We start from the raw sequence: 16,218 nt of genomic DNA, 5'->3' as shown, positions 1-16,218 counted from the left end.
GGGAGGCTCCGGTGCAACCTTGCGAAGGTTCCAGAGTCGTCTCGTGCGGAGGGCGGGCCGCCGTGTCGCGCCGGGTCCGTGGAGCTCGCTGCCGGCGCTGCGACGCTCGTGGGTGGCGTGTTCGGCTTTTCCTGTCTGCTTCGGTGCACCGCTGCAGCTCCGGCCTCGGGTCTGACGCGCCACGGCATGGCTTCCGCTTTGGAAGAGGTAGGGGTCGGCCTGGACCCACCGGCTCGCGCCGCCGGGTGGCGGCTGCTTTCCCCGGGCTGATGTCCTCGGCTCTGCCCCTGTCGCGGGCCCGCGGCCTCCACGCCGCCGCCTGCCTGGGCCCGAGCGTCCGGGCCGCGGCTGGAAGGTCGGGGGTGTGTCTGGATCCCAATTTTTGGCGCGGTTCGTGGTAGGCTCGCGGGTGGCGGTCCCCTCTCTCCATTGCCCGAGGTCTTCTCGGCTCCCGGTTCCTGGCCAGGGATCAGAAACCTTCCTTAAAGCTCATTGCAAAGCTCTGAGCTCCAGGCCGGGGGCCATGGGAAGGAATTCCCATGCCCGCACGACTAGTCATGGTCACCGCTTTCATTTCATAGGTGGTTATACATACATTCTCTGTATTATTTCTAAACGCCCTGGACAGTGCTTATGGTTTCAGTTTTTTATTTAGCAGTGCCAGTGGCGGACCTGCAGGCCTTACACATGCTAGGCAAGCTCTCTACCGTTCCGGTACACCCCAGTCTTTATGTATAAAAGCAATTTTTAAAAAGTTACTGGGAATTGAGCAGTAGGTACGACTAGGAAGTTGCCTGGCGTGTGTTTTTAGATTTGTAAAAAATGAACGTGAATGACTTGACTTTTTGGATCCCGGAGGTTTCCATAGCAAGAGTAATTGAATTGCCGGGTTTTGGCCAATACAGGTTTTATATGATTGACATATTGTGGTCACAGAAACATTGGCTATCTGTTAAGATTTGCTTTTCGGAAACTTCCCCCTCACTTAAAAATCATGGGCTTTAAACACATACAAATTAGGAAGTTAAAGTATACATCTGGGTATCTTGCGACAAGATAGGCAGGCACCACGTGCTCACTGGGAGAGTGGAGAGGGTGGTTTAACAGTTGTGCAGCATTAATTGTCTCCAAAAGAAGGGACTTTAGACTTGGAGCTATGCATATAGGGGCATGTTTTTCTTCTGAGATTAAAATTCACCTTATTCAATCATATTAAGATGTGTAATTCAACTTTTTCTGTCGTATAACCATTAGTGTTATCTAGTTGCAGACGATTTTCGTTTCCTTAAATAGAAATCCACTGTAGGTGCTCCATCTAGTTAGGCTGGAGTCTTATGTTTTTCTAGTTCAGTCGTGGTATCAGTATAGCATTCCTTTTGGTGGTTGAATGCTGTCCCATTGTACAGGTAGAATTCGTACTCTTCTGTTTCAACATCTTGCCGATTGTGATTTCTTGTAAACAAGTTTTGCTTTGTGGGCATGTGTAATTGCCAAATAATAGGCAGTCTTAGGAAGCTACCGTTTCCACAAGAATTACGCAAAAGGTGCCATTTCTCCACACATTCACTAACATATGTTATTTTATTGGGTGGTTTTTGTTCACATGTGGATGATAACATCCACAGCCTCATGGATTGGCTGTGCATCTATTTGTGTGTGTACCTGGTGTCCAATTCCATGTCTTTGTGGAGGAAAGTTGGGTTCCTCCATTTTGAGCAGTTGGGTGGGAGTAGGTCTCACTGAGTACCCCTCACTTGGTCTTTGAGATACACCTGCCTCCAGAGTGGCAGAACTAAAGGCATGTGCCACCAGGCCAGACTGAGCCCCTATTTAACAACTGGGAAACAGATTCAAAGGGAGATAAATGTTTATGTATAGAAAACAAATGCATGCCAAGAAGGCAAGAAAAAGTGGACAAGAAACTGTTCTATCTAATCCCAGTCAGAACCTACACTGTCAATGGTTTCTGGGCTGTGAATACAAAAATCAAGCAATGGTTCTCCTGTAGGTCACTTCAGTTGGTATTTTACTAAAGAGTCCATTAGAGCGAAAACTGGGAGGCCCTGGGAATTCTGCCATGAGTCAGCTCGAAAAAAGATGCCCATTCCAGCTTAAAGCAAAGCCTTTTCCTTTCTCCTTTTGTTAAGTGAATCTCCGTCCTAGGGATAAGTGCTTGCTTTGCTTTAATAGTTTTTATTATGTTGATATTTAGAAGCTGTGGTAAAGTCCCACCAACCCACCTCCACCAACAGTGGTACTTGATAATCCATATGAACTTTGAAACCACTGAAGGTCTTTGAATGAAATATCTTGATTCTAAATTCAAAAGATGAGTGACAGTTTTGCAGTTTTGGATCTTAGAATCAAGTTTCCTTGGGATTGTAGACAGGAGTTTCACTGTTGTGCTTTTTATAAACTGTTAGGAAATCATAATATAATGGCCACAGAGTAATGAGCTATTTGAGCTATTTTTTTACTACCTAATATCTAGCATTTAAAATATTTTAAAATTATTTCTTTTATTTCTTGAAATTATAATAAATACAAATATAATAAATCATTTCCCTCTTCCTCCAATCCCTGCCATTTGCACTCTTTCAATTTCATAGTTTCTCTCTTTTTTTTTTCTTCATTGTTGCATACATAGTCTGTGTAATGTTACTAGTAGGTAAGCTATCAGGCCTGACCGTTTGGTACTGTGCCTGTTCTTGTGTAGAGTAGTGACATCCTAGGCTTTCCTTGTCCACGTTAGCATATCTATTGTCATCTTTGTTCAGTTCAAGTTTAGGCATTCTTGCTGAGATTTTTTTGGGTGGGTGTAACTTCTGATTGCTAGGAGTCAAAATCTCACATTTAAGGATTTTTAATATTAAACCTTTCATTTTGTATGAAGGTATAAAAGTAAGGTTGTTGTTTTTATGGTTTTAAGGCAGAAAATTTTAAGCATTTACTCACCATTAGGTCAGAGGATGATTGAGGAAATATTTAAGCTGATTGATTTTTTTTGTGTGTGTCTGCCTATACATTCCACATGTATAAGTGCCTATGGAGGCCAGAAGAGATCCTCAGATCCGAGGGAGGTAGAATTACAAAGACTTGTGAGCTGCCTGATGTGAGTGCTGGGAACTAAGCTGTCCTTCGGTATGGGCTTTTAAAAGCACTCAACAGTGTCTCCAGCACCAGCCCATTGACTTTCTAGCATTGTCTCCAGTGCCATTCCATATTACACGTCTGTCTCTAAAAGGCAGAGGACTACCTGATATATTGGCATGACGAGAAAACTGGATTTGCAAAGACTAGTTTCCAAGCGTGTGTTCACCTGAGATGATTGGATATTGAGTTTTCCTTTCTGTGCTCTCAGACCAACCACTAACCAAGACTTTTGCTTACAAGCAGAATGTTTTTACATTTACTTACCACGGCACATGTGGAGATGAGGTGGGCTTGCGAGTTTTGATTCTCCTCTCACCTGGGTCCTGAAATTGAACTCAGGCCATCAACCTTGGTGGCAAGCAGCTTTACCCACTGAGCCATCTTGATGGCTCTCTTTTATCTTATTTTATTTTTATTTTTTATTTTTTGTCCTAACAACTGAAATTCTGAGTTAAGAAAATTGATGAGAACTGAAAGTATAGCCTTCGTTACCTCAGTAAAGTTTCTGTAGTGCCTCCAGTCAGATGTATTCTCATCTCTTTTACTGTAATAGTTACATTTTTCTAGTATTTGAAGTAGACTTGGTGTTAACTTTTAAATCTCCCAAGATTCCTTTTCAGTATTCTAAAACAAAGGCAGCTAACAGCCTACCAAATGGCAAAATACAGACTTAATTACTATGGATTAAGATTGCTTTCTTTTAACAAAAAGTAAGTGAGAGTTACTTACAGTTCAGTGAATAAGAATAACAGTTTGCAACTCTTAAAAATTTAAAATGAACTTGATTTTTAGTTCAGTAATTTGAATTGGGCAGTGGGCCTTATTTATCTTAATTTACCTCTACTTTTAACAGTTGCAGAAAGACCTGGAAGAGGTCAAAGTATTGCTGGAAAAGTCCACTAGGAAAAGACTACGTGATACTCTTACAAGTGAAAAGTCCAAGATTGAGACGGAACTCAAGAACAAGATGCAACAGAAGTCGCAGAAGAAACCAGAACTTGATAATGAAAAGCCAGCTGCTGTGGTTGCTCCTCTTACAACAGGATACACCGTGAAAATCAGTAATTATGGTATGACCCATTCCATTATATCTAGTGTTCTGACAAGCAGAAATGACTACTCCATAATATATTCATGTTACATACACTTTTTTTGTGTGAAGTTTGTGGGTTTCTTTTTTTTTAATGTTGACATGTGGTGTGGATTAGATGCTATTATATAGTGTAACAGTATATACCAAAATGGCCTCACTGTATTGAGGCCAAATGAACAGATCTCTGGTGAAGGATTAAGATCTTTTATCTAGCTATTTGGGCTTTGCTTTTTGTGTGTGAGACAGTTAACCTGTAGTCCATTCTGGCCTTCAACTCTGAGACGCCGCGGCCTTGTGTGCTCCAGACAGTTGGACTTTGAGGCTAGGTATCTTTGTGTATTGTCCAGACTGTTTTCAGAAGTCAACTTGGGCTCAAGAGATCCCAAGTAGCTGGGAGCCTAGTTGTGTACCACCATGCTGTGCTTAGGAATTGGAATCTTAAATTTATATTCTACTTGGTCCTGTAAGAGCTGAGGTTGTTTGGCGGGCAGGGGAGGCAATACTTAGAGAAGTGGAAATGACTATTGGATTCCAGTGTTAATGTATTCCGCTTTTCACAGAGACAGGGTATGACTATGTAGCCCCGGCTGGCCTTAAGCTCACTGTGATAATGACTTTGAACTCCTGGTTCTTCTGCTTCCACTTCACAAGTGTGTAAATGTGAGCTACCATAGCATGGTCTGTCATGTTTTAGATGAAGGACAAAACTATTTAACAAAACAGGTAAATAAGGTAATCGTCATGTATTTGCTGGGCATAGTGGGACATACCTGCAATCTTAGCTGGCTAGGAGGATTGCAGGTTTGAGGGCAGCTTTGGCAGTTCAGGCTCTTTCTCAAAATAGAAGAGGAAGATTAGTGCTGGAGTGAAACTCAGTGGTACAGGGCCTTGCCTGGTATTCACAAGGCTAAGGGTTCAGGCCCTATTAGGGAAGATCATTATTCTGAAGAAAGAAAAGTTACATTTAATAATTGTTTTTATTCTAATGAATAAAAAGATCATGGGCTGTGCACATAGAAACTGAATCTGACTTTGCATTCTCCCACTTGCTGGATGCCTAGCTTCAACAGTAGTACTGTTTTGAGACCATAGCTTCTTCATCTTGAGAAATTTTTTTTTTAATGATTCCTTTTTATTTTTTATGCGCATTGGTGTTTTGCATGTTTGTATGTATGTATGTATGTATGTATGTGTATACGAGAGAGGGTGTCAGATCCCCTGAAACTGGAGTTATACACAGTTGAAAGCCAGGTGCTAGGCATTGAACCAGGGTCCTAGAAGAACAGCGAATGGTCTTAATCTCTGAGCTATCACTCCAGCTCCCCATCTTGAGAATTTTTAACCTTTAATTCTTTTCCATGTCTCTTGTTACTGGATTTTCATTTTCTGGATTTTATTTTTAAATTTTATTTATGTGTATGGGCTGGTGTTTTGTTTGCATGTATGTTTGAGTACCACGTGTATGCCTCAGAGTCCAGAAGAGGATGTCTGCTGTCCTGGGACTAGAGTTACAGATGCTTATTAATTATGTGCTGGACTTGAACTCTTTCTTTGGGAGAACAGCCACTGCTGAACCAACTTTCAGCTCCTATAACTAGGTTTTATGATAAGCTCTGTCCTCTTGCTTTTCTATAGGCAGTTTCAGACATTCCTGTTCCACTTCTTGTTTTGCTAGGATGGGATCAGTCAGATAAGTTTGTGAAGATCTACATTACCTTAACTGGAGTTCATCAGGTGCCCACTGAGAACGTGCAGGTGCACTTCACAGAGAGGTGAGTTCTGCTCGCTCGAGTCCAGTGATCATTGCTTTATTCATGGGAATCTTCTGTATGGCTTCTGAGATTCTGTTTAAATTTACAGTTAACTATAAAGAAGTGTGGCAACCAAATATACACACTAAACCAGCAGTTCTCAACCTTTGGGTCAATCGCTCTAGTGGTCAGACGATCCTTTCACAGGGGTCACTTATCATTCATAACAGTAGCAAATTACATTTATGAAGTAGCAACAACATGCTGTTGTGGTCCGGTGGTCACTGTAGCATGCTGCGTTGTATTAAAGGGTGGAAGCACGTTAGGAAGGTTGAGAACCACTGCACCAGACTGAAACCAGTTACCTGTCTGAGGAGCATAGAGTGCCTGTCATCGTGGAGCCAGAAAGATAATGCATTCACTATTATGTTATAGGTCATTTGATCTTCTGGTAAAAAACCTCAATGGCAAGAATTACTCCATGATTGTGAACAATCTTTTGAAACCTATCTCTGTGGAAAGCAGTTCAAAAAAAGTAAGTTGTTTTTCTTTGTTCAAAGTGTTGTGAAAGCCTCATTAAATTGAATCGAGCTGATTTAGGCTGGAGATGAACTAAATTCTCTGCTGTGTCTGGGACCAGTAGAGTCTAGTCCACTGCCTGATCTGTAAGTACTGTGTTACTAGAACAGGTGTTCTTGAGTACCTTTGGTGTCTACTTCTGCACTGCAGTGGCAGAGTAGATCATATAGCCATGAAATGTAAAATTAATAATTTCATGTTTGGCCCCTTGAAGAAAGTTTGCCAATTCATTTGTAGGAAAAATTATTCTAAGAAAGTTGTTTTAAAATTAAGGAAAGGCCATGGAGGAACCATAGTGGCTTATTCTTTGGCTTGCTTAGCCTCCTTTCTTTTTTCTTTTTTTCTTTTTTCATTTTTCTTTCTTTTTTTTTGGTTTTTCGAGACAGGGTTTCTCTGTATAGCCCTGGCTGTCCTGGAACTCACTCTGTAGACCAGGCAGGCCTCGAACTCAGAAATCCACCTGCCTTTGCCTCCCGAGTGCTGGGACTAAAGGCGAGCGCCACTACGCCCGGCCCTTTTTTCTTTTTTTTTTTTTTTTTTTTTTTGGTTTTTTTTGAGACAGGGTTTCTCTGTGTAGCCCTGGCTGTCCTGGAACTCACTTTGTAGACCAGGCTGGCCTCGAACTCAGAAATCCTCCTGCCTCTGCCTCCCGAGTGCTGGGATTAAAGGCGTGCGCCACCACGCCCGGCTTTTCTTTTTTTAATTGGGTATTTATTTCATTTACATTTCCAGTGCTATCCCCAAAATCCCCCACCCACTCCCACTTCTCGGCCCAGTCGTTCCCCTGTACTGAGGCATATAAAGGTTGCACAACCACTGGGCCTCACTTTCCACTGATGGCCAACTAGGCCATTTTCTGATTCATATGCAGCTAGAGACATGAGCTCCAGGGAGGGGTACTGGTTAGTTCATATTGCTGTTCCACCTATAGGGTTGCAGATCCCTTTAGCTCCTTGGGTATTTTCTCTAGCTCCTCCATTGGGGGCCCTGTGATCCATCCACTAGCTGACTGTGAGCATCCACTTCTGTGTTTGCTAGGCCCCGGCATAGTCTCACAAAAGACAGCTATATCAGGGTCCTTTCAGCAAAATCTTGCTAGTGTATGCAATGGTGTCAGCATTTGGAAGCTGATTATGGGATGGCTCCCCGGATATGGCAGTCTCTAGATGGTCCATCCTTTCGTAACAGCTCCAAATTTTGTCTCTGTAACTCCTTCCATGGGTGTTTTGTTCCCAATTCTAAGAAGGGGCAAAGTGTCCACAGTTTGGTCTTCTTTCTTCTTGAGTTTCATGCGTTTAGCAAATTGTATCTTATATCTTGGGTATCCTAAGTTTCTGGGCTAATATCCACTTATCACTAAGTAATATTGTGTGAGTTCCTTTGTGATTGGGTTACCTCACTCAGGATGATGCCCTCCAGGTCCATCCATTTGCCTAGGAATTTCATAAATTCATTCTTTTTAATAGCTGAGTAGTACTCCATTGTGTAAATGTACCACATTTTCTGTATCCATTCCTCTGTTGAGGGGCATCTGGGTTCTTTCCAGCTTCTGGCTATTATAAATAAGGCTGCTATGAACATAGTGGAGCATGTGTCCTTCTCGGTTGGAACATCTTCTGGATATATGCCCAGGAGAGGTATTGCGGAATCCTCCAGTAGTACTATGTCCAATTTTCTGAGGAACCGCCAGACTGATTTCCAGAGTGGTTGTACAAGCTTGCAATCCCACCAACAATGGAGGAGTGTTCCTCTTTCTCCACATCCTCGCCAGCATCTGCTGTCACCTGAATTTTTGATTTTAGCCATTCTGACTGGTGTGAGGTGGAATCTCAGGGTTGTTTTGATTTGCATTTCCCTGATGATTAAGGATGTTGAACATTTTTTCAGGTGCTTCTCAGCCATTCAGTATTCCTCAGGTGAGAATTCTTTGTTTAGCTCTGAGCCCCATTTTTTAATGAGGTTATTAGATTTTCTGGAGTCCACCTTCTTGAGTTCTTTATATATATTGGATATTAGTCCCCTATCTGATTTAGGATAGGTAAAGATCCTTTCCCAATCTGTTGGTGGTCTTTTTGTCTTATTGATGGTGTCATTTGCCTTGCAGAAGCTTTGCAACTTTATGAGGTCCCATTTGTCGATTCTCGATCTTACAGCACAAGTCATTGCTGTTCTATTCAGGAATTTTTCCCCTGTACCCATATCTTCGAGGCTTTTCCCTACTTTCTCTTCTATAAGTTTCAGTGTCTCTGGTTTTATGTGGAGTTCCTTGATCCACTTAGATTTGACCTTAGTACAAGGAAATAGGAATGGATCAATTCACATTCTTCTACATGATAACCACCAGTTGTGCCAGCACCATTTGTTGAAAATGCTGTCTTTTTTCCACAGGATGGTTTTAGCTCCTTTGTCAAAGATCAAGTGACCATAGGTGTGTGGGTTCATCTCAGGGTCTTCAATTCTATTCCATTGGTCTACTTGTCTGTCGCTATACCAGTACCATGCAGTTTTTATCACAATTGCTCTGTAGTACAGCTTTAGGTCAGGCATGGTGATTCCACCAGAGGTTCTTTCATCTTTGAGAAGAGTTTTTGCTATCCTAGGTTTTTTGTTATTCCAGATGAATCTGCTGATTGCCCTTTCTAATTCGTTGAAGAATTGAGTTGGAATTTTGATGGGGATTGCATTGAATCTGTAGATTGCTTTTGGCAAGATAGCCATTTTTACTATATTGATCCTGCCCATCCATGAGCATGGGAGATCTTTCCATCTTCTGAGATCTTCTTTAATTTCTTTCTTCAGAGTCTTGAAGTTCTTATCATACAGATCTTTCACTTCCTTAGTTAGAGTCACACGGAGGTATTTTATAATATTTGTGACTATTGAGAAGGGTGTTGTTCCCCTAATTTCTTTCTCAGCCTGTTTATCCTTGTGTACAGAAAGGCCATTGACTTGTTTGAGTTAATTTTATATCCAGCTACTTCATTGAAGCTGTTTATCAGGCTTAGGAGTTCCCTGGTGGAATTTTTAGGGTCACTTATATATACTATCATATCATCTGCAAAAAGTGATATTTTGACTTCTTCCTTTCCAATTTGTATCCCCTTGATCTCCTTTTGTTGTCGAATTGCTCTGGCTAGGACTTCAAGTACAATGTTGAATAGGTAGGGAGAGAGTGGGCAGCCTTGTCTAGTCCCTGATTTTAGTGGGATTGCTTCCAGCTTCTCACCATTTACTTTGATGTTGGCTACTGGTTTGCTGTAGATTGCTTTTATCATGTTTAGGTATGGGCCTTGAATTCCTGATCTTTCCAAGACTTTTATCATGAATGGGTGTTGGATTTTGTCAAATGCTTTCTCCGCATCTAAGGAGATGATCATGTGGTTTTTGTCTTTGAGTTTGTTTATGTACTGGATTACTTTGATGGATTTTCGTATATTGAACCATCCCTGCATCCCTGGGATGAAACCTACTTGGTCAGGATGGATGATTGTTTTGATGTGTTCTTGGATTCGGTTAGCGAGAATTTTATTGAGGATTTTTGCATCGATATTCATAAGGGAAATTGGTCTGAAGTTCTCTATCTTTGTTGGGTCTTTTTGTGGTTTAGGTATCAGAGTACTTGTGGCTTCATAGAATGAATTGGGTAGAGTACCTTCTGCTTCTATTTTGTGGAATAGCTTGTGAAGAACTGAAATTAGATCATCTTTGAAGGTCTGTTAGAACTCAGCACTAAACCCATCTGGTCCTGGGCTTTTTTTGGTTGGGAGACTATTAATGACTGCTTCTATTTCTTTAGGGGATATAGGACTGTTTAGATCATTAACCTGATCTTGATTTAACTTTGGTACCTGGTATCTGTCTAGAAACTTGTCCATTTCATCCAGGTTCTCCAGTTTTGTTGAGTATAGCCTTTTGTAGAAGGATCTGATGGTGTTTTGGATTTCTTCAGGATCTGTTGTTATGTCTCCCAAGGCCAACTGCCAGAGAATTATGCTACCCCCAGTGGGCTGCGCCTCCCTGTCAATCATGCATCCAGAAAATGCCTCACTGATCTTCCTTCCCACAGGCAGTCTGATGAGTGGGTACTTTCTCAGTTGAGGTTCTCTTCCCAGGTACTCTAGCTTGTATTAGGTTGACAAAAACAAAACCAACCAAAACACATGCAAGTTTGCTTTACCTACTAAACTAAGGTAGGTTCAGCCCAGGGGCCTTTTGAAATAGGGTCTCAGGTAGCCCAGGCGGTATTCCCTCACTCTAAGTAGCTAAAGATGACAACCTTGAACTCTTGATAATTATACCTCTATCTCAAGTGCAGGGATTACAGGTGTATGCCAAGGTGCCTGTCTTATGTGATAGTAGGAGTCACCCCAGGCCTTATGACTCCTGAGCGAGCACTCTATCAACTGAGCCCTATCCTGAACCCTATCTTTAGGTCTTGATGGTTTTAGCATCGAAGGTATTCATTCAGGTTTTGCTTGTTTTATTCTGGCCAATCCATAAAGGATTACTAGCACTTAGTATTAATATATTAGGCACTTACTTGGGTAAATTACTCTTTTCTAAATATTTGTGCTTATTTCTGTTACAAATTGTATCTTGTCTTTTCTTCTAGGTCAAGACTGATACAGTAATTATTCTATGTAGAAAGAAAGCAGAAAACACAAGATGGGACTACTTAACACAGGTGGAAAAGGAATGCAAAGAGAAAGAGTGAGTTTAATGTTTTACTATTTTTAGCTTCAGTTATGGTTTTACTTTATGGATAAGAGCTGTACAAGTTTCTTTTCTGAGGTCTTGAGCCAACCTCACCTCTTGGAGACAGCCCCCCGCCCTCCCTTCTTAGGTAGTTCTGGCTGTCCTAGAACTTGCCAAAGTGGCTTTGAATTCATGAGGATCCACCTGCTTCTGCCTGTTGAGTGCTGCTGGGATTATAGGCTGGCTACTGTGCTCAGCCTGTCAGAGCCTGTTAGGGGAGGGCAGGGGCCAGTTTAAGACAGTATCCCTTGTTCTTTGGCATTGCTTTTATTCCTAGACATATTGGTACATCTGTAGATACTGTGGCCTGTTCTCAAATAGTTCTGCTCTAGGACTTCTACAAGATCTCACCTACCCAAATCACTGACTCATTAGATGTTTCCTAAGTAGTTCCGTTTTACTCTCATTGGTTTTATATGATACTTTTTTTTTGGGAAAATCCTCAAAACTTTTTATCTCCCAACGAATGAGGCATGCATTTACTACCACATCCAGGCTTGTTCTTATCCTTAATGGCTGTTTTAAGAATCTTACCAGATGACTTCCATTGTGGATCAGTTTTAAGTCTTCTCCTACAGTTGGGAGTGTCCTGCACTGAGTGAGCCACTCATTTTTGTCATTGCTCTCTTGGTAGCCACATACAATTAATAGGCCAGAGTTCTGCACTTTTGATGACTTGGGACTTGAATTAAGCCTGAGTTTAAATAATAAGACCTATTTCAAAAAATTTGTTACCACATTAATTAAAGACCTTAGCACTAGACCCAGATCCAGGAATCTAAAGTTTAGTAATTTAATTTTTTTCTAACTAAAATGTTCTCCTTTCATTATGTATCCGTACCATAACTTGCAGGGGTTTGTAGATTTTTAAATATGAAGAAAAGTACTTTTAAAAAAATTAACAATCTGGAAAACTTAACTACTCAAATTGATCATTTTCTCTGGAAACCTCACTGCCATGCTAGTCCTTGCTGTTTGGCAGACCCTCCTTTGTGTGCCATGCTCAGTGAGTGGGTAGTTTTATCAGGATGTGTCTGGGCATGCTATTTGGGTTGTATACTCTAGCATCCCTTCTCTCTGCTCAACTTCCTACCACTTACAAGAATGTCTTTCCATGCTTCAGTTTTTCCATTGTAGCGTGTTTTCTTTTTCACAGAAAGCCTTCCTACGACACAGAGGCAGACCCTAGTGAGGGATTAATGAATGTTCTAAAGAAAATTTATGAAGACGGAGACGATGATATGAAGCGCACCATTAATAAAGCGTGGGTGGAATCCAGAGAGAAGCAAGCCAGAGAAGACACAGAATTTTGAGGCTTTTAAAAGTCCTTATGGGAACTGTGATGTGGAATGCTCATGTTCCAGTAAGGGGATGTTGTTGAACTGCACATATTTGTTCATGTGGGTATGTAGTTTTGATAGATAAATATTTACACAGCCTTTTAAGTAAAGATAGCAGATTCTCCATTTCTTACTGGAGGATTTGATTTAAATTAAACTATTTCCTTCATTAGCACCCCAGACATTTTGTTTCAGAAAAGGCTATATGGCATTCTTACTGAAAAATGTAAAAAGGAAGTCTTGCATAATGAAAATGTTACGTCACAGATGTTGGTTTTGGCTGGGAGATAGAATACAGAAGTGTTTGTAACTGACATTAGGTCCCAGTAATATAAACAATAAAGCAAATTTTGCATAAAATTCATATTTGTACAAAGTTACTACAGAGCTGTTCCATTATTACCATGTGTTACCATATACCACTAATTGATTTAAGTGTACTTACGAATATAAAGTTAAACAAAATACAAATGACAAAGATAGACAAACATCTTGTGTTGATAAGAACTATCATGGTTCAGATGGCTTAAAAATAACCATGATGTGAAAACTTGAAAACGCCCTTTGTTCAATAAAGTTGGAGTTTTACTTAAAAGATGAGTTCTGCGATTTGTTTTGAGTGTATTCAAAGTTAAGCTTTGTCACTGCTTTGTAAGTTTCAGAAAGCAGTAAGGGCTGGAGCAATGGCTCAGCTGTTAAATGATAGGCTCACCATCAAAAAGAAAGCAACTAGATGCCTAGAAAAAAAGCCAGTAGGTCACAACAAATACCATTAAGAATTAGGTGAAAGTCAGAACTTAAAATTAATGTATAGAAAGGGTAGCTGGAAGTATATTGAGCTGTGAAATAAACAGACTGGTAAACACATTAAATTATTGTATACTAGGAGATTTAGCGTGGTATTTGTAGGGGGAGATGAAGCATTAATGATATCAGTAAAATAAAACAGCCATATGTTCAACATTTACAGCATCTAAGATCTCATTGTATAAAGAGATGGAATTCCATTATGACCTAGAAATGGGGAAGAAGTCTTGATTTAAAAAGGAAAATACATGGCAAAAAAAATACACATAAGCACAAACTGATGACCTACTAAGAGGTTTCCAGTAGCTATAAATTGTTCATAGAAGAAAAAAAAAAGGAGTTGGGGGCAATGACATTTTTTTCAATGGTGTAGCCACTGGTAATTTCCTCAGCATTCCAGTAAAGTAACCCATTGGGTTATGAAACCTAAAGGGAGGGAAATACAACAGAAATATGCTCACTCTTCTACCAAGTCCTGAGAAGCCATAGCAACCCTATTGTAAGTTGGGAAAACTCCACTGGTTTTTATGTAAAAACATATCTATTAAATTTCATGCTTAGGTTAGGAAAAGTAGATGCATAGAACATAAAAACCTGGGAATGACAAACAGTTAAGAACAAACATTAACGGGACTAGACTGTGGTACATCATGGCAGAAATAGACAATTAGGACCTTAGAACCACTGAAATTTTAACAATTGAAAAAGCACTGAAATTGAAAAAAAGAAAAGCCCGATCAGAGGGCCTATCTGGTGGTTAATAAGGGCTTTGGCAGAGGATGCAAGCAATGAACGTCTTCCAGGAGCTCCCAGTGTATTAAGCTCATTCATGAAGGTGAAGCTATGACCCCACTTAATACCAGGAACTAACTGGGCATTACATTTCAATATGCATTTTAGAAAGACAACTAAGCAATAGTTGCTTTGTTTGCATATTGAATTTAGTACAAGTTATTTTCAGGTAACTTTAGAATTTGTCTATTAGATGAATTATAATTTTTTGCAACAATGAGTATATTGCAATTTTTATAGATTGTGATAAAAGTAAAGTTGCTGACAATTGCTTTTTTTGTTGTTTTGTTTTTTGTTTTTTTCCGAGACAGGGTTCCTCTGTATAGCCCTGGCTGTCCTGGAACTCACTTTGTAGACCAGGCTGGCCTCGAACTCAGAAATCCGCTTGCCTCTGCCTCCCGAGTGCTGGGATTAAAGGCGTGCGCCACCACTGCCCGGCTCAATTGCTTTTTTAAAAGTTTTTTTTTTTGTTTTGTTTTGTTTTGTTTTGTTTTTTAATCTTGAGTTAATACGCCATTGTGGTTGCTGGAGGCTGCCAGAGGTTTGTGGACTTCCCAGGGAGTTGAATTACAATTGGTTATGAGCTGTCCTCATGGGTGCTAGGAACTGAACTCTGATCCTCTGGAAGAACAGCACTTGCTCTCTGCTGAGCCATCCCTCCAGCCCCCAAGATTTAAGATTTTTATGTAAGATACACAAATATATGTGAGGAGCCGCCCTCACATTCGCCATTACAAGATGGCGCTGACACCCTGTGTTCTAAGTAGTAAACAAATAATCTGCGCATGTGCCGGGGTAGTTTTCCACTCCGTGTGCTCTGCCTTCCCCGTGATGACAACTCGGTAGATGGGCTGCAGCCAATCAGGGAGCGACACATCCGAGGTGGAGGACAATCCTCCATAAAAGGGACGGGGTTTTGCCATTCGCCCCTCTTCTCCTCTTGCTCCTGAAGAAGTAAGCAATAAAGCTTTTGCCGCAGAAGATTCCGGTTGTCCTGAGCGTGTTCTTGCCAGTGGGGACAAAAGCTCGGGATAAATACAGAATTAATGTAAAGGTACCACTATGTTTTACTTATAATAAAAACACATTTCTAGGGCTGAAGGGATGTATACCACTCTCAAAGGGAACCCCAGTTCTGTTCCAAACACCCATCCCATGTGGCTCACAAGACTAAGTCCAGCTCTGGTATCTGACACCTCTGTTCCCCAAAGCACCTCACCCCCTGCCCCACACATACATATACACATAATTAAAAATAAATCTTGAAACAAAATGAAAATTCCTAGCAAGGCAATGACAACTTAATGGCTATGAGTTAACCTTAGTGTATCTTGTGGTCTCTAAACATTTCCTACTAAAAGAGCCCTAAAGACAGGTGTCTTAATCAGGAACTATACTGGCTGTTATAGCAGTAATCAAGAACATAGTGAATAACCTTACTTACAGGATAGAGATGTCAAGGGACTTCCACTGGCAATAGGACAATGATCATGGGTAAGAATGGGCAGAGTGGGCTAACGCACCAAATATAAAAATTTCAAAGTTCACAGGAATGAACAATGATTGGTTTTCATTTTTAGTAGTGTAGCAACTTGTTTACTCTGAAAATTACACATTTATGTCAAAGAAACATGTTTTAGTAACTGTTGATATGGAAAGTTATTTAAAACAAAACAAAACAAAACAAAAACCCAAGGGATGCAGCAAAGATAGAGTTAGAAAATCCTACAATCCTTAATGAAAACAGATCCCGTGCACCCATCAGCACTGAAATATCGAAGTCTCCAGGTAACAGGTTAAGGTTTAAATGTGGTAGCTCACAGCTGTTTGTAATTGGGACCCAGGGCCTTCCTCTGGCCTCCAGCACCAGGCACCCACATGGAACATAGGTTTGCATGCATGAAAACACCCATACGCAGTAATGAAAAAATTTAAAAGATGAAACAAC

The 16,218-nt window shown here is 40.7% G+C and overlaps 1 protein-coding gene across 1 annotated transcript; it reads left to right on the top strand.

The window, feature by feature from the left end:
* On the top strand, positions 1-13,266 carry Cacybp (calcyclin binding protein). The gene is made up of 6 exons (XM_021162003.2): positions 1-207; positions 4,007-4,223; positions 5,922-6,018; positions 6,433-6,532; positions 11,189-11,286; positions 12,488-13,266. Exons 1-6 carry the CDS (start codon positions 187-189, stop codon positions 12,642-12,644), a joined length of 690 nt encoding a protein of 229 aa, XP_021017662.1. The 5' UTR covers positions 1-186; the 3' UTR covers positions 12,645-13,266.
* Positions 13,267-16,218: the final 2,952 nt, after the last annotated feature.

This window comes from Mus caroli, unplaced genomic scaffold, assembly GCF_978045245.1.
Source record: "Mus caroli unplaced genomic scaffold, Mus_caroli_1 scaffold_1, whole genome shotgun sequence".
NCBI classification, from domain to species: Eukaryota; Metazoa; Chordata; class Mammalia; order Rodentia; family Muridae; genus Mus; species Mus caroli.
The sequence above is the reverse complement of the archived record's forward strand: the minus strand, read 5'-3'. Positions and strand labels throughout refer to the sequence as shown.